General features: G+C 40.6%; 1 protein-coding gene across 2 annotated transcripts in view; it reads left to right on the plus strand.

Annotated features, from left to right (window-relative positions):
• The window catches only part of LOC309507031 (uncharacterized protein), a 44,921-nt gene extending 23,639 nt beyond the window's left edge, over nt 1-21,282 (plus strand). For both annotated transcript variants that reach the window (XM_082181087.1, XM_082181088.1), the window contains exons 20-29: nt 185-319; nt 2,096-2,193; nt 2,273-2,540; nt 2,614-2,727; nt 6,338-6,747; nt 9,164-9,295; nt 12,707-12,779; nt 13,737-14,007; nt 20,647-20,746; nt 21,125-21,282. In XM_082181087.1, the coding sequence (XP_082037213.1) occupies nt 185-319; nt 2,096-2,193; nt 2,273-2,540; nt 2,614-2,727; nt 6,338-6,747; nt 9,164-9,295; nt 12,707-12,779; nt 13,737-14,007; nt 20,647-20,746; nt 21,125-21,163 (1,640 nt within the window). In that variant the 3' untranslated portion in view covers nt 21,164-21,282. The remainder of the gene's footprint in view (nt 1-184; nt 320-2,095; nt 2,194-2,272; nt 2,541-2,613; nt 2,728-6,337; nt 6,748-9,163; nt 9,296-12,706; nt 12,780-13,736; nt 14,008-20,646; nt 20,747-21,124) is intronic.

Here is a 21,282-nt window from a genome sequence, read left to right on the forward strand (position 1 = left end):
ATAAATCATTGTTTTCATGGTCGGTCGTCGCTGGATATAAATATAAATTGTATATAGTTTTTGTAATCGGTCGTTGCTGGTACGGTCCGGTACTCTAGCCCATCCCTAGTGAACACATGTCCTGTACGCGGTCTGTTATCCGCCAGAGGAAGAGATCTGCCTCTGAAGCTCGTGTGTTCCTCAGAGGATTCTCGTCTCAGTGTGGATCCTGATGTGTGCGGCCCGTCCCCCGCTGACCCGCCGCAGGACACGAGCGGTTCTGTGCAGCGCATCATCCACAGATACAGCCAAGAGCTCCACGCATCACTGACACATGCAGGTAAACACTGGCTCCTGTAGCGTGAGGTGTGTGTGTGCACGTGCAGAACACACACGCTCGCGTGTTCTCTGTGCAGGAGCGCCGATCACTAGTCCAGCGGGTCAGTCCTGGTCCAGTGCGCTTCACGAGGAGCTGCGAGCTCACATCTCAGCTCCTGGTGCCTTACAGACGCATCACTTCATTTTACTCGCAGTTAAAAATGAGCAGAATTACAGCTGCCGCAATTACTTTACCTACTGGGGGAAAGTGGCACTACATTTATATTTGCTCCCGCTGCATCAAAGATCACATGAACAGTCACTGCACAGAGTAAATCCACTGGAAATGGCAGACATTCACCAATCCTCATTAACCAGCTGAGTGAGCCGATGTGAACAAGAGGCTCATTGTGCCGAGTCTTTGTGAGCTCATGCTGAAATGAAGTGCTTGACCGCTCCACTGAATATAAAGAGTGCTCTCTGCTCGCTTTCTGTATGTAATCGTGTTGTTTTTCATGCTGTTAAGAGGACCAACACACACACACACACACACACACACACACACACACACACACACCGCAAAGTTTTAGGAGGGACAGTCGGCTGAATTATAGTTTGAGTCATTTACAAAAGTGGGCTGGTGTGGATGTGCAATTTACATTTAATTCTAAGAGTGACACACAGTTGCACCGCACAAATAGTATTTTAATGTAAAATCTGTTAATTGACATTAATAATTGCAACTGACTTAACGATTTAAATGAGTCAACTCAAATAGCCAATCCGAGCGCTGCCCTGAGAAGCTTTGTTATCTGATTTGGCAGTCAAGCTTTACATATACAAACCTCTTCTTTTCTTTCTTTTTTTTTTGCCAAATTCTTTCAACTATGGTAAAAAGGGGTTGGCACATGTAATTCAAATCAAGAGTGGCTGGTTAATGAAGTTTCATAAGTTTTTGTCTTCAGTTAGAGCAGACAACACATGGGCTTCATCCAAGATACTACAAGTGTTCATTTTGTCTTTGTTATATTTAGTTTGAATTTAATCTTTTTATCTTTTATCATATTTAGTCAACCTTGTTCTGTTTTTGTCAAGGTTTAGTCGACTAAATGCCCTGTGCGTTTTAGACAATTAAAAAAACTTAGTCACATTTTCATCATGCTGCATAATGGTTAAATTGATCATCCTGGTTATTTTGCTCAATTATAATCAATTAAAATGAAATGTTTAAATATTTTTACATTTCATTAGCCTGGAGTTATTGCTCTGTCATCTATAAGCACAAATCAGGAGACTGTCCACTCATACGCAGGGTTTATTTGACCATCTGGTTTCCTGATTTATTACAGCTATTTATCATATACTGGTAAAACAAGAAACTTCTCTCAAGTTAAAACAGTGAAATTCCTAGTAATCCAATAAATCCCCCCTTAAGTCATTTAAGACTGCTCTTATGAGGATACTCGCACAACTATGGAAAAATGCCCGTTTTGTTGTTATAATTTATATGAAAAATATAGTTTATAAAGCGAAGTCCTCCGGTACATCAGAGAGTGAGCGACTCGTGCTGTTTTGTTCGACAGACCTAGACTGAACCCGCCGTTGAAAAGCCATTGTCATGGTTCACTAACTGCTGCATAACTACTGGCATTTACAATATCAAGGGAAATAATCATCCTAATCAAGCAGCCATATTCTGAAATTACATTAAAATAAGAAATTCAATGTGGATTTATTTTATGTTTTATACTGCAGTCTTATTCTGATAGTTGTTTGGTTTGTTTTTGTTTGTTTTTAGGTGCTTTCCAGCCACTTCAGCCCCATCCAGACATTGACTCCTCTTCATCTTCCTCTTCTTCATCTAGAAATGTAGTGAGAGCCGATCAGAGCCGTCAGGTGCCACGCATATGCATGTTTCTTATTTACATTCTCCTGACTCTGTTGCCATGCTAATGTCTTGGCGTGGTCATTTCAGGGCTGGAGTGAGACCGTGACCCGGATCCTCGAGCGCCTGTCTGATCAGTTATCCATCAGACCCGGTGAACCCCCGTCTGAAGCGTCCCCTCCGTCGTCCTCTGACCGGGACAGGGCTTCAGACTCCAGCCACTCCTCTGCCGGTCACTCAACCGGCTCAGACTCGCACTCGAGCGTCGAGCTCCATGAGTCTGTCGTGAGCCAGTTGATTGGCAGAGCGTCAGATATGGGTTCATCTCAGGTGTTTGATCAGAGCAGCACCCACACAGGTAATGATGTGAGGCTTTGGTGGCGTCTCTGCCGGTGTGTTTCATTGCTCTGACTGTCGTTGTGTTGCTTCAGCTGCAGTCGTGAGCAGCTCCGGTCTGGACCGGGCCGCTGAGGCCGGGTCACTGATGTCACCTGCCTTACAGCACTCAGACGAGGACAGGAGTGCTTCTACTGACGCCCCACACGGTAACTGAAAGAGCAAAAACACTTACAAGGGCGTGTTCACACTTGTCAACTTTTTCTTCTCAATGACGCAGACGGCGCTTTTTTTTTAGTAAAGTAAAAGCTGGCAGCGTTTAGATCCTGTAGCCTACGCCCGCCAGTTTCTGGCAAAAGGGAGTGACATTTGTTGACAGCTGGTTACGGTATTGATAACTTGTCGTGCGAATGTATGAGTTTTGTTGGCAACACTTTACAGTAAGGTTTATTAGTTAATATTAATGTATGAACTAACAATGAGCATTACATCTGTTACAGTATTTATTAATCTTTGTTAATAAAAATCCAGCTGTTCATTGTTTGTTGATGTTAGTTCACAGTGCATTAACTAATGTTCACAAATACAACCTTTGATTTGAATAATGTATTAGTAAATGTTAATTAAAATGAACTAATATTAATAAATGCTGAAGTAGTATTTATTCTTAGTTCATGTTAACTAAGGTAGTTAACTGAAGCCCCTTTCACACAGAGATTCTGGAAAATACACGGATAAAGTGACCCGGGATTTGACCCGTGTTCGTTTGATTTTGGTTCATTCACACTGCCAGTGATGTTCCGGAATCAGAGAGTGCGTTCACACACAACCCGTAAAAATGCCGTAAAGACACGTGACATCGATGTGACTTGTAATCTCAGCAGCGTCTTAAGTTTGCTTATGAGCTGCGATCTCTCTCTCTCTCTCTCTCTCTCTCTCTCTCTCTCTCTCTCTCTCTCTCTCTCTCTCTCTCTCTCTCTCTCTCTCTCTCTCTCTCTCTCTCTCTCTCTCTCTCTCTCTTGCCACGCTTGTGCATTTTTTTTCTCTGATTCGATCATAAAATTGCGTATTACGTACCGTTTCACAGCTAGTGAACGATCCCGCGCTTCAGCGTCATCACTACGACACGGCATTATTACGGCTTTTGTTCACACAGCGCGCGTTCCGGGACTGAACACGGCAATGTTACTAGGTCCCGACCCGGCATAAATCCCGGGTCGAGTTTGCGTTCACACAGAAGGCGCTCTGGCAATTTGCCGGCAATTTCCCGGGTTCAAAGCGCTGTGTGAAAAGGGCTTAATTAACAAAACAGTAATGCTTTACAATAAGGTTCAAGTAGTAGATGATGCACTTACCCGAACAACCAAGGATCTGTCCAATCTGCTTTACATAGTACTGTGAAACACGTTTGAAATATTTCTCTTAAGTTTACTGTAGCGGTTCTAAACATTACTATAGCAGTACTAAAATTGGTAGTTCCTCGTGCAATTCTTCTGCTGCTCACTGTTCTTCATCTAAACAACAGTGATGACTAGTAATTTGTCTCATAACGTCGCATTTTCATATCCAGTATGTATGTGCATATACTGATCCTTTCCAAAAAATTTGAATATCATGGAAAAGTTTTTATTTCCATAATTCCATTCAAAACGTTAAACTTCCTTAGATTATAGATTCAGGGCCCACAACATAAACGATTTCAAGTATTTAGTTGTTTATTTGTACATTATTTGGGCTTCCAGCTCATAAAACACACCAAAACAGGATTTCAAAAAATTAGAATATTACATGAAATCACACAGTAATTACACAGTGATACCATGGTCATTGAATCAGGTTTTGGTTATTTTGGCAGTGTGGGCAGGTGCAAATCCTGCTGGAAAATGAAGGAAGCATGAAGTGCTCTGAAAATGTCCTGGTAGACGGCTGTGTTGACTCTGGATTTAATAAAGCACAGTGGACCAAAGTCCTCTTTTCTGATGAGAGCAAATTTTGCATCTCATTTGGAAACCAAGGTCCCAGAGTCTGGAGGAAGAATGGAGAGGCACACAATCCAAGATGCTTGAAGTCCAGTGTGAAGTTTCCACAGTCTGTGTTGGTTTGGGGAGCCATGTCATCGGCTGGTGTTGGTCCACTGTGCTGTCCACTCAACACAGCCGTCTACCAGGACATTTCCAGAGCACTTCATGCTTCCTTCAGCAGACAAGCTTTATGGAGATGCTGACTTCATTTTCCAGCAGGATTTGCACCTGCCCACACTGCCAAAATAACCAAAACCTGGTTCAATGACCATGGTATCACTGTGTAATTACTGTGTGATTTCATGTAATATTCAAATTTTTTGAAATCCTGTTTTCATGGGTTTTATGAGCTGGAAGCCCAAATTATGTACAAATATCGTACAATATGTACAATACTTGAAATCGTTTAAATTGTGGGCCCTGAATCTATAATCTATGGAAGTTCAACGTTTTGAATGGAATTATGGAAATAAATAAACTTTTCCATGATATTCAAATTTTTTGGAAAGGGTCTGTATATATTAGGGCTGTAACGAAATGTGATATGAAACTGAAATCGCAACACTCAGATCCACGAACCTGTGTCGCGGTATGAGAAGGCAGAATCGCGACACACCCCTTCCAACTCCCAGAGTTATCCTTCCCGTCCAGATCCAATGCTGGATACCACATCTTTAAATTACTATTGGGCAGTTCCAGCGTTATGGACGTGACATTTGCAGTCAAAACTTGAAATATAAATTCTCAGAAAATGCATTTAATACCAATATATAGAAACGTCTGTTTATATATCCATACTCCCTTAATAAAGGAGTCCAGACATTAGAAAAATATGTCTACACATGCGTTTTTATATTTAATATGAGGGAATTACACATTCGTTATGGACGTGGCACCAAAAATCTGAAATGTGCATTTCTCTCTGGCGCGTTCACTACTGCGAAGATCGCGAGTCGGCATCGTCAACTTCATCTTTGCAGCCGACACTGACACAGAAAACACTTTTTTATTAATAAACAATTAAAATGTCTCCTTGCTATATTTGACATATTCATAATCATTACTTTTGCCGGTTCTTTGTGACAGCTTTTAGGTGCGTTATTGGCAGCGCCACCCTTACATGTTACATTAACGCGTCACAACCGCTCAATAGTTAATATTGTTCTTTGGTGTTCAGTTTATACAGGTTTTTCAAATGTTATTTAATAAAAATATCTTTTTTTTTTCTCTTTTCTCTCCTCCAACTAAAAGAATCGAGGTTTGTATCGAATCGTGGGTCAAAAATCATGATACGAATCGAATCGTGGGTTTGGTGTATCATTACAGCCCTAAAATAATTACATATTCATTAGTTTTACTTAACCTGTTCTTCAAAATGTATTGTTTTCAGGATTTATTCAAACAGACAATTTTCACCATTTAAATGTTTATAGTTCAGCAATGATATAATTTTTCTCAAAATTCATTGTTGATATAAAAACTGCCGCCTTGTGCAATTGAAGTGTTTTTATGAAACTCAGTTTTTATTTGAGTGTTGATTTTATAGTTTTAGTTTTTGCTAAACGAGATCTTTAATTTCATTTGGGTGCATCACTAGTGATGACAGTATTGTAATATCTGTAATAACTGTCGGCATTTTTTTTCGGCATATCACTTGTGCTGAAAGCAAAGACTGAAACATGAACACTCTTGTACTGCTCGCTTGCTGGAGCGGTTTATTTTCTTTCACAGTCAGTTCTAGTTCTAGTGCTCAAGAAATCTCAAGAGTTGCTGATGTTCATTATTTTCTGTGCCGTAGACGACGCCTCAGATCTGTTTCTTCCTCTGCCCTCTGACGTCACAAACAACGAGAGCGTGGACTGTTCGACGGCTCTCTGCGTCCCGCTGGAAGCAGAGAAGTGTGGAACGGATGCAAGTGTGGACGAGGCCTCTGATTGGCTGGACTCGACAGACCAATCCCTGCAGCTCCTGCGCGCAGACGCACTGATTCAGTCTCAAGCGGACCTGCAGACGTCTGTGGAGCAGCTCTCTCTTACCCACGAGTCCCTCTGTGAGAACGATGACATGGACGTTAGCCTCATGCCACGCTCCCCTCTCCAGACCCGTCTACAGGAAGAAAGCCTTGCACCCGCAGCCCAATTACCCTCACAGGAAGTGATGTCAACTGTGGAGGAAAACACGCTGAGCCAGCTTCTGGAAAGAGCACAGGTAGAGTCTACGAAACCATCTCACCATACAGCTTTGTGCTTGATTCTTTGAGTTCAGAGAAAGAAAAAAAACACACCTGCAGTACATAAACGTTTAAAGTCCCCCTGTAGTCAATAACTGTATCACTTAAAACTGATCTTTAATCAGCAAAATTAAATATTTAAAAGTTTTTGCCTTGGGGAAAAAATGTCTTCATGCCTTAAAGGTGCATTGCGCAAGTCTCTGAGTTTTTGCAGAACTATGCCCCCTCTGTCGGCAAGCATAACTGCAGCCAGAAGTGTGCACGCTCAAGGACAAAAGTTTTCTTTTTTTTAACTTACGTGGAGTTTGCGTTGGTGTTTGAAATGAACTACAAGCCGGTCTCTTAGAATCCATCTTCTACGGAGAATGGCGGCGAATACACAAACCTGCCAGACAGCCAGGTGAGCGTGCCGTGAACGCGCATGACGTCACGCCCAGTCTAAAATTCCGGCCCGAATCCCTCTTATTTATTTTACTTTACAGGATTATAGAGACAATCTCAGTGATCAGAGAAGGGCTCATTCAGCCCATCAGGCAATTGTTTAAGCATGTATGGGTTAGAAAACGGGTATTTTTAACATGAAAAGTTGCTTAATGCACCTTTAAAATATCTTGAGTGTAACTCGACACCCTTGCCTCATTTAGTATGCGTGGTTCTGTGAATATGCAAATGAGCCCCGCCTCCACTCACTCACTCACTCAGCTCAGAGATCCACTGGTTGACGATCAATCTGATTGGTTACAAGGTAGTTTGTGACGTCAGAAACACCAGCGATTTCAAACCGTGTTTTTGAGACTGTCTTTGGTTCACTGCAGTTTTAAGGAGAAAATACTCAGCAATGCTGTCGACTTATGAATTTACACATGGCTTGTCTTAAAGCACATTAAAAACACCACAGACACATAAACAACATTAAAAGCTGGATTTTCACCACATGGGGACTTTTTAAATTACTTTTAATATGCCAGTTATATGAATGGCAGATCATTTGCCTGCAACAAAGTTTAAAGCACAAATCTCAGCATGTCTTTTTGTGTGAACGAACCCTTTAATGCTGCACCATACAAAGCCACTACAGAAGTCTTTTTTTTACCAAGACTTTGCCATCATGAACTGAATGTGCGAGAGCAGTGAAGTTTGACAACACATGCTTTAAAGATGGTGACCTCGATTCAAACACCCACGTGATCCCATTCCTAAAATGACAATCATTCTGTGTATGTGTCTGTAAACCTTTGCCAAAATCACACTGGAACATTTCAATCTTTGCGCTGCTGCTGATCCAGAGAGAGCACTTATTGTACAGTAAAGGTATGAAATAGTTTCACAAACAGTCTTTTTAACCACACTGCATCGTTTTTCTGGGTTACAGATATTCATATTATCACTGAAGTACTGGGATAAAAGTTTGTTTGGATACAAACACCGATGTCTACGGTAGCGATCAAAATAGAGCAGATCATGTAACTTGCCAAATAAAGATTGTATCAATTACATCGTTACACCAGTAGGTGGCGACACATGACTCTTAAGTTTGACAAACTCTTCATAAAGTTTTGTGTGAATAGATTTTCAATGAAGGGAAAGAAATCTCTCTGGTTTAATTTTTTTTTTTAAATCTTCATTTGTGAATATGAACGAAAATTTTTGGAATGACTTAAAGGAATAGTTGACCCAAAAATTGGGGTGAACAGTCCCTCAAGATTTGTCCCCAGAGAAATTGCTGGATCAGCCCCATAAATTAGACAACATTAGTTCTCCCACACACTTGCACACACTATAAGAATGGGTTTACATGAGTAAAGTCTTAAGAAAGACTAGTCTTGCAGGTTAGACAACAACTTTTTTTCTTTAATACTGTTCATAACTGTTTGAAATCAGTTACATAATGTAGATTGGCCTAATTTGATATCAAAGTAAGAATGACTGCCTCTTGACTAACTGCTAGTGGGTCATACTAGATCATATTAACATAATGGCTATGTTTATGTAACTGACCCCCAGAGTGTTAAACCGCTTTTTCTAATCCCTTAAATGGTGGTGTAAGAAAAAACATTTCAGGTGTGCTACTTCCTGAAAGTTTTTAAAAAGGTACAGTTTAGATATCACATATATTTTTGTGTCAGTCCGTACAGTAGGGACCAGGTGTTGTTTGTCCAGAATATCCTCTTGAATAAAGATGGAATTGCATACAGGTTTGGAATGACTGTTGGCATTTTTGGGTGAACTGTCCCTTAAGAGTGTCCAACTGCAGCACAGCAATACTGAACATGAGTCGGCTCATGCTGGTTTACTTGAGCACATTCACTAGAGTTTGGCCATGTATGAGCGTCACACAGCCATCATGTAGGACATTCAGATAACGTGTCTGTAAACTCGTCTTGCTCCTGCCAGGCGGCGGGTGACGGGAAGGGCATTCTGGAGGAGTCCACCATCTCGTTCATCAGCCTGCCAGAGTCCACCCTACAGGACCTCACTGAAGACTCGGGGAGTGAGCCACAGGAAGGCACATCTGACTGCAGTGAGGTGAGGGCACAGATGAGTGCGCATCATGCATCCCTTCTTAAAGGAGCAGTTCACTTAAAAATGAAAATTAGCCCATGATTTACTCACCCTCAAGCCATCCTAGGCAGAGTCCTGCACGGGTCCATTTTTGGAGACCCGCCCCCGCCCGTACCCGCAAAGTTCAGCACCAGATCCGACCCGTCACTCATGATAATATCAAAATTAAATCCGCACCCACCCAGACCCGTTAATATTTGGCCCGTTACCCGACCCGTGCCCGCGATAAACCACACAGGTGACGCGTTCATGTAACATGTAAGGGTGCGCTGCCAATAACGCGCCTAAAAGCTGTCACAAAGAACTGGGAAAAGTAATCATTAATGTCAAATATATCAATGAGACATTTCAATTGTTTATTAATAAGCAAGTGTTTTCTGTGTCAAAGATGACGATGCTGACTCGCGATCTTCGCAGTAGTGAACGCGCCAGAGAGAAATGCACATTTCATACGGATTATAAGCAGAGAGCAGTCTGTTTTCTTTCGTTTTGAATTGTTTTGTTTAAAAGTACACATTTCATGCTTTCTATTTCTCAGGTCTGTGAGGCAAGTAGCTTATACGATGAGTTCCGGTTCAATTAAGAGACGATCAGTTCACGCGCGGGCGCCTCCGTGTCCTGATTATATTGCCTGCCTGCTATATTTACTTCTTATTTATTAAATCCAGGAATTTGGTTGATGAAACATTGATTAAAATTAAGATACAATTAATACAAAACGAAATTCACTTTAAAGAAACTTAATGAAGTGGTCAAAATCATGTCTGCCCACTCCATTTGTCTCACGATATTCGGGATCATCTTATCTTATTCATGCTTTTCACTTTTTATATAATCAACATGAAAAAAAAAAAGTAGTTTTTTTTTATTTAAACATGAATATGAAACTAAATCATTTTTTAATGACTGGGCTACAACACATAGGCCTATTAGCCTACAGTACAGAGAAATTTAATGTCGCAACTTGGTCGGACTAAAAGGGGAGAAAAAAATTAAATTGGGTCGGTCCTAAATTGACAGGGTTGGTTGGGTTACGGCAAACAAGAATATTTTTAAGGATGGCCTGACTAAAACACATATTTGCGTATGTGTAATGGTAATTTAGACATACCGCCCGCAAGGAGTTCATTATCCGCCCGCGTCCCCGCCCATGAATTTTAGGAATGTCACAATCCACCCGTTTTAGCTACTTTTATGCGGGTACCTGACCCGTTGCAGGACTCTGATCCTAGGTGCATATGACTCTCTGCTTTCAGACGAATACAATCAGTTATATATAAAAAAAGTCCTGGCTCTTCTGAGCTTTATAATGGTAGTGCATGGTGCAAGTCCATAAACGTGCAGCCATTCATCATTAAAGTGCTCCACACGGCTCTGGAGGGTCAATAAAGGCCTTCTGAAGCAAAAAGAAGAGTTAGTGTGAGGAAAAATAAACGCATTTAAAACTTTATATAAAGTAAAATAACTAGCTTCCGGCCAATGAACATACGGATTCTACTTAAGTGTAAAATGTGACGTACTGCTGATATTTACGCTACGCCATGACACTACACTACTTCCGACGTCACAAGTTGCGCTTTAGGCCTAAGTAGACTGCGTATGGCTGGAAGCTAGAATTTTACTTTGTGTAAGAAAAATATCCATATTTAAAACTTTATCAAGTAAAATTCTAGCTTACGGCCATACGCGGTCTACTTAGGCCTAAAGCGCAACTTGTGACGTCGGAAGTAGTGTACAGGGCCTGAATTTTGTTTTTTAAACTGGGGGGAATTCCCCCCTTACATGGGTCACATGGGGGGGATCTAAAGATTATGGGGGGGGAGAATAACTTTTGATGCATCGGTCTAATTTAATCATCTTCATTTATTAATATGTACAGATTTGTACACATTAATTAAGCATTTCCAGCTCTCAAAACAGTTACTAAAAAAATAAATAAAAATACAAAATACACCATGCTCTTCAAATTGACATTAAGACCTCTTTTTAAACTAGGCCTAGAGTATATATTAATGTCTCTCTATTTCAGTGTCGTTCATGTGTTTCAGTTCAGTTCAATTCTTTGCTTTTTTTTAAAACGTCATACAAAATGCGCCATGCTCTCCTTCAAATTGATATTAAGAACTCAGTTTAAACTATATGTATTTATGTCTCTGTTTCAGAGTCTTTCATGCGCATAACAATAGAAAACAAGGAGAAACGTGCAGTCACATGCTCAATCAATCAACAACGTCGCTCTAGATGTGTAAAAACAAGTGGAAAGCGGGGGTGCGCCGCTGTCTCCTTTCCACAAGCGCTTGCTCTCCCGTGACATCTGTCGTTGCTATGCAACCATGAACTGCGCTCTCCATGATGACAAGGAAGTATCAGCAAAAGATGAATTGATTTCTAGCCCTTGCATTAGCTTTACTACTAGATATATTTATGGAGATGAAAAATAAGGCGCCCTATACAGCTATGATCAGCTGTTCGGCCGAGCATTCAATGTTACGCTGCAAGCTGATGGTTCGTTGCTGCCGCGCTCTACCACTCGCACACCATAAAGAGCGAATTGTTTTTTAATGTTTCAATTTCGTGATTAAAATGACGTAATTTGGAAGCGGATAATTTCTTCACAAACAGCTCATTATGACTCAATGTTAGAATGCTGCACCTACACTCGATAGTGTGAATAAGATCAGCGCATCGCAGACCACTGCATTGACAGCGTGAAACACATGATCTGTCTACGGCCAGGGCTCAGCGGAAGACAGAGAATGCCGGTCCAGCGCTGATTGAGGAATTAAATAAAAAAATAAAAGACAGTTTGACATCTTTTTTCTCGCATCTGTGAATTTTGTTTTTAATCATTTGCTCTACGATGAAGCAAATATATTTGTGCGGGAATTTCTCGCACTATAAAAGCTAACCTTGCGGGAATGGTTTAAATTATGCGCAATCCCCACATTCCCGCACCGAAATTCAAGCCCTGGTGTAGTAAGCGTAAATGGCAGAGTGTGAATATCAGCAGTACGTCACATTAATTGCGTTTACACCAAGTCGAATCCGTATGTTCATTGGCCGGAAGCTAGTTATTTTAGTCGATTCAGTTTTAAATATGGATATTTTTCTTACACGAACACTTCGCTTCAGAAGGCCTTTCTTAACCCTCCAGAGCAGTGTGGAGCACTTATGATGGATGCACTTTTATGAGCTTCAATCTGATGGTTGCAATCCACTGGCATTATAAAGCTCGGAAGCGTCAGGGTGTTTAATATAACTCTGTGTTCGTCTGAAAGCAGAATGTCATATACACCTAGGATGGCTTGAGGGTGAGGAAATCATGGGCTAATTTTCATTTTAACATTCAAACCTAACAAATCCTGTCTCTCGTAGGACAAAGCGCCGAGCCGTCCGGTGGAGGACGACAGCCAATCAGAGGAGCCAAAGCCATCGTTCCCTCATGCTGGTTGGTGAACTTTCAGGCTGTGAACTCTTCACGAAGGCGTGACTTAGGGCTGCACGATTATGACAAAAATCAAAATGGTCGATTATTCCCATGAACTTGTAATTGTGATTTATTAATTACGATCTTTTTATTAATTACGATTATCACAATTTACATTGAATGATGTTTTGAATAGCTTTATACCAGTGGTTCTCAACTCGATTGGCCATAGGACCCAGATTTCGCCATGGTCATCAAGCCACGAGTCCCGCGATCCACTTTTTTAAGAATTATATAGGCCTATTATAATACATTTAGTGGTAGACGTGGTTCGCCTCTTACAACGTAACATGCTCTAAACACACCTTAAAGGACAATTCCGGTGAAAAATGAACCTAGGGGTAATTAACTAATCGAGTACATTACGCGTTTACAGAGAGGAAATCTAACGTAGCACGGCGTTCGTGACTCGATTAGTCGAAACTGTTTTCCAAGATGGATCCTCTCTGTAAACGTGTAATGTACTGTCTTTGTAAAGTATCTTCTTATTAAACTGTCTGTACACTTACAAAGTTCTCAATGCTTCGGTTTGCATGTAGGCACCCTCATTATGCTACTGTGTTAGTGTGAGGCTATTTTGAGCCTTGTTAGTGGTATTAACTAGCGATTTACTTTTACTTACTCTGTGCCCCATATACTAGTGTTATAAGCTAATCTGTTTTTTAAGATAAAACTCTTTACATTCGATTTTCATGAAAACGCATCCCAGGGAACGATCGACTCGGTAACCATGTGTTAATTACCCCTAGGTTCATTTTTCACCGGAATTGTCCTTTAAGCACGCAGAATAGTGCAAGTGGACTTTTTTTTTTTTTGAGCGATTACATAATCGTGGCATCCATAATCGTAATCGTGATTAGAAATTCGATGAATTGCCCTAGTGTGCCTGTGTTTGCAGCGTGTGTGTCTGTGTTGCAGTGATGCTGCTGGAGTTTCAGAGCTCTCCTGCTCAGCGTCAGCGGCGGGACGGTCTGGCTCACAGGTCAGCGCTCCGGGTCGCTCAGATCAGAGCCAGACACACGGTGACGACACGCCTCGAGCAGCACGTGTCCAACAGGCTTCCCACCGCAGCACACGCTGATGAAGCGAGCACGCCTGAACACGGACTGAAGAGTGTTGCTGAGGTCAGGATCTGCACCGCCGCTCAGAGACGCGTGGAGGAGGCAGAGATGCACCGGCGCACGGAGAGGTACAGCACACTGAAGGAAACACACATGTTCCTGCTCTGCAGCCTCTGTCAGTACAGAGCAAATGGGCCGATAGATTGACTTCTCATAAAAAAAACGCTGAATCACTCGCGCTGTTTCAGAAATTGCGTCTCGCAGACAGTTTTAAAATGACTGATTTGATTTTATAATCTGTGTGGATTAATTTACCAATACAACCTACAGGCTAAAGTGAATCAATGTTTGCGGGAATTTCCCGCATTATAAGTGGGAGACCTGCGGGAATGATTAAAATTATGCGCAATACCCGCAATCCCGCGCCGAAATTCGAGCCCTGCATTAATACAGACAGCCAATAGTAGACAGTAGCAGGTTTTAAAGGCTGCTGTCACTAAAACCTAGTGGACGGAGACATGCTGTTCACATTCACATAACCATCGCAAGTGTTCGCCAAGACTGGCATTTTGACACAACTGTGTGTGTTTGAACGTTTATGTGTAATCAGCCGAGAAAATCTGACTCTCGCGAGAGGCGTTTGTGTGTGTTTGGTTGAGCATGCGAGTACGTCATAGTTTAAAATCGCTTGAATTCATAAATTGGCATGATATAATCGATGTGTGCTAAAGTATTGCACCGTGCAGCTCACTCGCAGAGCACAATCGATGTGGATACTAAAAACCATTTGTGCATTTTGAGAGAGAGAGAGGAGCGGTATCGCTGAATCACTAACACTGTGTGACATTACATCTCAGAAAGTTTTAAAATGACATTTTCTGTGAGAATCTGTTTGTATTCAACCTACATGCTATAGTGCATAAATGCTCAGTACCATCGGTACACTTACGGTACTGTAGAAAAAACAAGTACCGTCAAGATTTTTAAATGTTGATACCGACGTATAAGTTCTCATGACATCCTTAGTTATACACAATTAAGACATAAACAATAAGACATTATAAGACATAAAACCCTCTGAGCCCGGCGCGTTCTGATGGATATTTTCCTCATGACAGCGTAAACAACTTATAGACTGAAGTGACTGTCATTTTTGGCCATACTTATATGTATACTATCAGGGGCGTAGCAGCCTTTATAAAAGTGGGGGGGACAAAAGCTGTATGGTGATGATACCCCCTATGTTGGGTGGACCTCTGTCCTTCTAGGGGGGTTCGGGGGCATGCTCCCCCGGAAGATTTTTTTTTTGCATTTTAAGGTTAAATGCATCAATCTGCTGCACTTTGAGAGCTCAAAATTAAGAGCTTTAACCGGATTCAACCCATGAACTATGCACATTGAACAAAGAAAAAGCATTGACTTGTACCTAAAGAGGGCTCAAACATCTTTTTAGTTATGATAGCCTATAGACTATCAGTCTACATTACATTATCACTGGTGTTTTAGAATGCCAAACAGTTATTAGGAATAATTATACAAATCATTATTATATTATTATATGACGTAAAATCATAGCCTATAAATGTCTATAGCCTACTTTATAAATGAAAATGAATATTTCAAAAGTATATTTTATATTACACTATAGTATAGGGAAATTACAATACTTTTGTCCTAATTTCTTCACTTGCAAGAAATAAACCCTTGAGTTTTTTTAACGCCAGATCACCAGCTGATCGGTGAGCAAAGTGCGCACTTTTCTTTATATCACGCAGCACAAACAGACTGGCTAATTAGTTAAAGTCTTGTTCTGTTTTAGAAAGGAACAAACAACAAAGCCATATCACGGTTTCAATTTTAGTTTGTTGGCAAAATATAACGCTAGAGACCTTTATGTTAGGCTATAAATTTGACATCTCATATGTGTTGGGAAAATGGAGAAGAGCGAGTTCGGCAAAAGGCGGATTCGAACTCGGGTCGAACGCGTCAAAAGCTGCTTTCAAGCACCTCACGATCTCATTGTCATCATCAGACAGCCAAAAAACTGATCATGATGCTTTTTTTGTGTGCAAATTATTTATTGTTAACATAATGTGTTTGTGTGTTTGTAAAAAGGATGTAATCGTCCTCTGCTTTTTTTCTGGGGTGCATTTTACTCCAGACGGCCAAACAGCAAAGGGACTAAACGAACGAAAATTCGCAAGAGCAACAAGAGATTTGAAGCTCATGCAGACACACCCAAGAGATGATTCGCGCTGTGATTGGCTGAATGTTAGTTCACTCAAGTCTAAGTAACAAATCAGAGAACACGGGCGGAAATATTGACGCTGGGTCAAAATAAATGCGGGGGACAGAATCCCGTGTTTCTAAAAGTGCGGGGGACGTGTCCCCCCCGTCCCCCCCGGTTGCTACGCCCCTGTATACTATAGTGTAAACTATAAAGGGTATTTTTTTTGTGTGTACACTCTCAATAACAAATCCTTGTGTTTTTGTAAAATAAAGAAAATCAACAGGGTGCGCTTTCAGCTGTGTCTGTCTCCGCGAGAAACTTTCTGAAAGATGTCTGAATGATGAACTGAAACTCAGCCAATACTTATCACACAAACATGAAACGTACGTCTAAAAGCTTGAAATGTCTACTTTTAAATAAAACTATTCATATTTAAACCAAATATTCTCCTGCAATGTAATCCGTATGAAACTAAAGAGATGTACAGTTTCTCCTGGCTCAGCTAATTATCGTTAATGTGATCACACCCACACTCACGCACGCTATTCATGATAATGTGTAGTGGATAGTGACCAAGAGATCGCATTGATCCAGCCGTGGATGCAATTTCGTATGAGTATGTTTTTATTTATATTTCCAGACTTCTAATTGGATATATTTTTCAAATGCAATTTATTGCTGTGATGTAAATTATTACTCCAGTCTTCAGTTTCACGTGATCCTTTGAGCATCATTTTAATATGCTCATTTAATGCTCAAGAAATTGTATTATTATTATTATGAATGTTGAAAATAACAGCATTTATCTGAAATAGAAATCTATTGTAACATTATTCACTACCGTTCAAAAGTTTGGGCTCAGAAAGAGTTTAGTGTTTTGTTACTGTTGTTTTTTGAAAGAAATGAATATTTTAAGACTGATGCTGAAAATTATCATCACAGGAATACATTGCATTTTAAAATATATTTAAATAGAAAACATGTATTTTAAATTGTAAAAAGAAACAGTTTTTGCTTTATTTCGGATCAAATAAATGCAGCCTTGGTGAGCAGAAGAGACTTAAAAAAAAAAAGTACAGATCTAAAACTTTTGAACGGTAGTGTAGATCTAAAGTTGAGTGAAGTCTTTGTGTAAAGAAAATGTGTAGTAAGATTACTTATTTTAACTAAAACTTGATTATGTGAATAAGCCAAAACAATCCATTCAATCATCAAGTCTCCTCACATTCATTCTCTATAGTTGACCTCTGTCACGTTCCTCATTGATATTCCCAGGGGAGGGTCTTTGTCTCCTCAGGTGTGAATCACAGCATTATTCATGTCTCGCACCTCCGTGTATCAGCCATTCTGACAATTGGTGTCTTACAAAAGTTAAATGTCTATATTGTTCTGTACGAAGGAGTGATTAGGATGGTTTTCACATTGTTTTGAAGGAAAAAAACTCTAGGCAACAAGGTCCAGTTTTGAAAAGCCTTGTGAACAAATGTTTACTGTTATATGGCCTTATTTCAGTGACTTAACCCCCTTTTTTTTTCTTTCTTTTTTTTTTTTACCACGCATAAACGTTATTTTCTCAACTACAAACTTTTATGTACATGTAATCAGGTAATCAGACTTTAGCCATTATGTACTTAAGCGACACACGTCAGGGCATGTCAACTTCTTTAGGGCCCCAAAATACCTTTAGGGCCCAGAGGGTTAAACATTAAAATGCTCTCAACTTGGCTTTTATATACCATTTCCAAAACTGATTGACCATTGAATTATGTATAAGAAACAACATTTGAGTTGCTTTCCTTAAAATCTCAACTTTAATTAACTTTAAAGTTAACTTTATTAACTTTAATTTCTCTAACATGTGATATTCACTAGAATCAACGCTTTCATTGCATTGATTTGGAAAGTAAGGGTGCTCTGATCGTTTGGAAAGTAAGGGTGCTCTGATCGTTATAGCTTTATATAGTTTGATCGGTTGTCTCTATAAGAGCCGATCAGATGATGCAAAACTCACAAGACAGTTTTTCTATGCACAGCTAAAATTGCTTCGTTAAATTGACCGGTCTGGCAGCTCTAAAAAGGACAATACATTTGCAATGTCTTTTTTCGGAGAGCGGAGACATCGCACCGACAGCAAGAAACTAGAGCTGTGATTAATTTTAGTGCATTTCTGTCCTTCACTACCCTGGTAATCCAGAGTTCTCGCGAGAGCACAAGTTGAATTTGCTCAGCGAGTTTACTCTGGTGTCGAGTAATGATGCTCATTAAATCTGCCCCTCGATCTGAGCTGCACCAATCACATCGGGTTATCTGATATAGGCGGGCCAGAGGCGAGCTAAACGGATGACGGACAGAGCTGTGACATCGAAGTCATTAGTAAACATTGCAAGATGCCCATGGATGAACACCAGTTGTTTGAAACGGCTTTGGCCGCTACAATGAATGAGTTAGACTTGGCTTTTTATCTAAAACAGGAACAGAAGACGGCGCTCGAATCGTTCCTTTGCAAGAAGGACGTTTTTGCATTTTGTCGACCGGATACGGCAATAGTATAATCTACCAGTTAGCTGCGCTGGAAGCTAAGCGTATGGGGTTTATTGTTGTGATTGGTCGTAGTGTTATCCTATTGCGTGCAGTGAGATTTTCAAATGGATGCTTGGTGCCGCCCCTCAAGCTGGCCGATTTTCATTAGTCGACGCCAGACCGTTAGTCTTTTAGATTTAGGTCTGGATTTCCAGGCTAGTCCTTCCCAGGCTAGTCCTTCCCAGCGGTGTACTTTCATTCCTCCCCAAAAGCCAAACTTAACGTCCAAATCAGCCAGATCAGCGATTGTCGTAAAACAGTCTGTTGCTAAACTGCAGGACATGCTTGATGATAAAGATAGTTATTAAAACTGCATTAAAGGTGCGGAAGTGATGCGGGGTGCGTGTGCATGTGACTGCGTGCGCACTCATTGGGATGATTGTAAACGCACAAACGCACAAATACAGACAGAAAAGACATGCCATCATGGAAATAAGATAAATAACATATTACTTAAGGACTATTTAGTTTGTTTAATAAAATAACAAATTGTAATCTGGCGCTATAAAGAAAATCAAATCAAATTTACTTGACCTTCAGGGGTGGGGGGTGAGCCATTAGGGAGGGGGGGGGGGGCGCCCCCCTTATATAATGGTAGGGGAAACACTGAGCTGTATTACTCTTAATGTGTTGTAGCTCATTGGTATATATTGAAAATAACAGTGGGAACCAAACACAACCCTGTGGAGCTCGTATTTAAAACCAGTTCTCTTGAAGATATGCCATTCATAAACACTTTCTGCAGTCCACCTGAAAGAGAGTCTCTGATCCAGTGTATAAAGCCAGAATTTATGTTCACGTGTCAAGTCAAGTCAAGTTTATTTGTATAGCGCTTTTCACAATACAGATTGTATCAAAGCAGCTTCACAGTATTAAATTTAAATAATACAACAAAGTTTGTTTCAAGAGGAATTTATTGATTGATAAAATTAAATTAAATATCCCCAAAATATCCCCAACTGAGCAAGCCAAAGGCAACAGTGGCAAGGAACCGAAAAACTTCATCAAGTGACCTAATGGTGTCCTAAAACTCCATCAAGTGACCTAATGGTGTCCTAAAACTCCATCAGGTGACCTAATGGAGAAAAAAAACCTTGGGAGAACCCAGGCTCAGTCGGGGGCCAGTTCTCCTCTGGCATTTATGAGCTAGAGGCCGGATTGTAGTTTGAACTGTAGGATTATATGAATGCCTGGCTTAAGAGATGCAACTTTAATCTAGTTTTAAACTGGGAGAGCGAGTCTGAGCAACGAACAGTATCAGGAAGACTATTCCAGAGTTTTGGAGCCAAATGTGAAAATGCTCTCCCTCCTTTGGTGGTTCTGGATATCCTAGGTATGACCAAAAGCCTTGAATTTAGTGATCTTAAAGAGCGCGATGGATTATAGGGTGATAGAAGATCCGTTAAATAGACTGGAGCTAAGCCGTTTAGGGCTTTATAAGTCAGTAGCAATACCTTGTAATTAATACGGAACTTTATAGGTAACCAATGCAGTGATGATAAAATCGGTGTTATATGATCATATTTTCTTGATCTCGTAAGAACTCTAGCGGTGGCATTTTGGACTAACTGTAGCTTGTTTATTGAGGATGCAGGACAACCAGCTAATAAAGCATTACAGTAATCCAGTCTCGAGGTCATGAATGCATGAACTAACTTTTCTGCATCAGAAACTGATAGCATATTACGTAGCTTAGCAATGTTTCTAAGGTGGAAAAAGGCTGTTTTTGTAACATATGAAATACGATTTTCAAAAGACAGGTTGCAATCGAGTATAACACCCAGGTCTTTTACTGTTTTACTTTTACGTGTGATGATAAATGAACCTGCGTAGTATTAAACGCTGAAGTAAGATTAACAAAGTGCCCGTGCTTTAGATTTGGAGCCCTGAATATGCTTTGCTATGAAATCGGTCAACATGAGTGTGGTTTGTGTCTGAACTTCCTGTTGGGTTTCAGATTGTACAGTCAGTTAGAGGAAGTTAAACAGCAGAAGGAGTCCCGGAGCCGCCAGGAATCGTATGTCAAGAACCGGGAGAAAGCCAGAGACTTCCAGAGGGTGAGACGCATGAGCAGCACACGCAACTCATTACACTTGATGCGGACGATCTTGGTCACGTGACTGGATGAGTCTCACGAATGCTGAAAACACGGTTCACATTGAAACCAAAAGGAAAAACATGGGTTGCATTGACCCCTGCACAAATGGTAATCTTGTTGGGAATTTTGCAGACTTCAGGACTCTTTCCTCAGATTTACACATGAACTGGCAGCCAAACCAAGCAAGTGCTGCTGCTCAAGTCTGAGATGTTTCACACACACTTCACATTTGCCTCCCTTTTTATTTGTGAATTATGCGAATATTCGACACGATAGTCCTGTGTTGTACAGATATGGACACGATGAGATTTGTGACACACCCCTCTCTCTTTTACAGAAGACTCTGGAGAAACTGAGGGCCAAACTCAAGGCGTGACGTCTGCGGAGGTCCGTTTCTGCTGTTCGTGTTCGTCTCAATCAGATTTTAAAATCTCAAGCACTTTTATTTGTATGTCTGTATGTTGTGTATTTTAAGTAAAATGTTCTTTGATTTAA

The sequence above is a fragment of the Leuciscus leuciscus genome (assembly GCF_965113295.1).
Source record: "Leuciscus leuciscus genome assembly, chromosome: 9".
NCBI classification, from domain to species: Eukaryota; Metazoa; Chordata; class Actinopteri; order Cypriniformes; family Leuciscidae; genus Leuciscus; species Leuciscus leuciscus.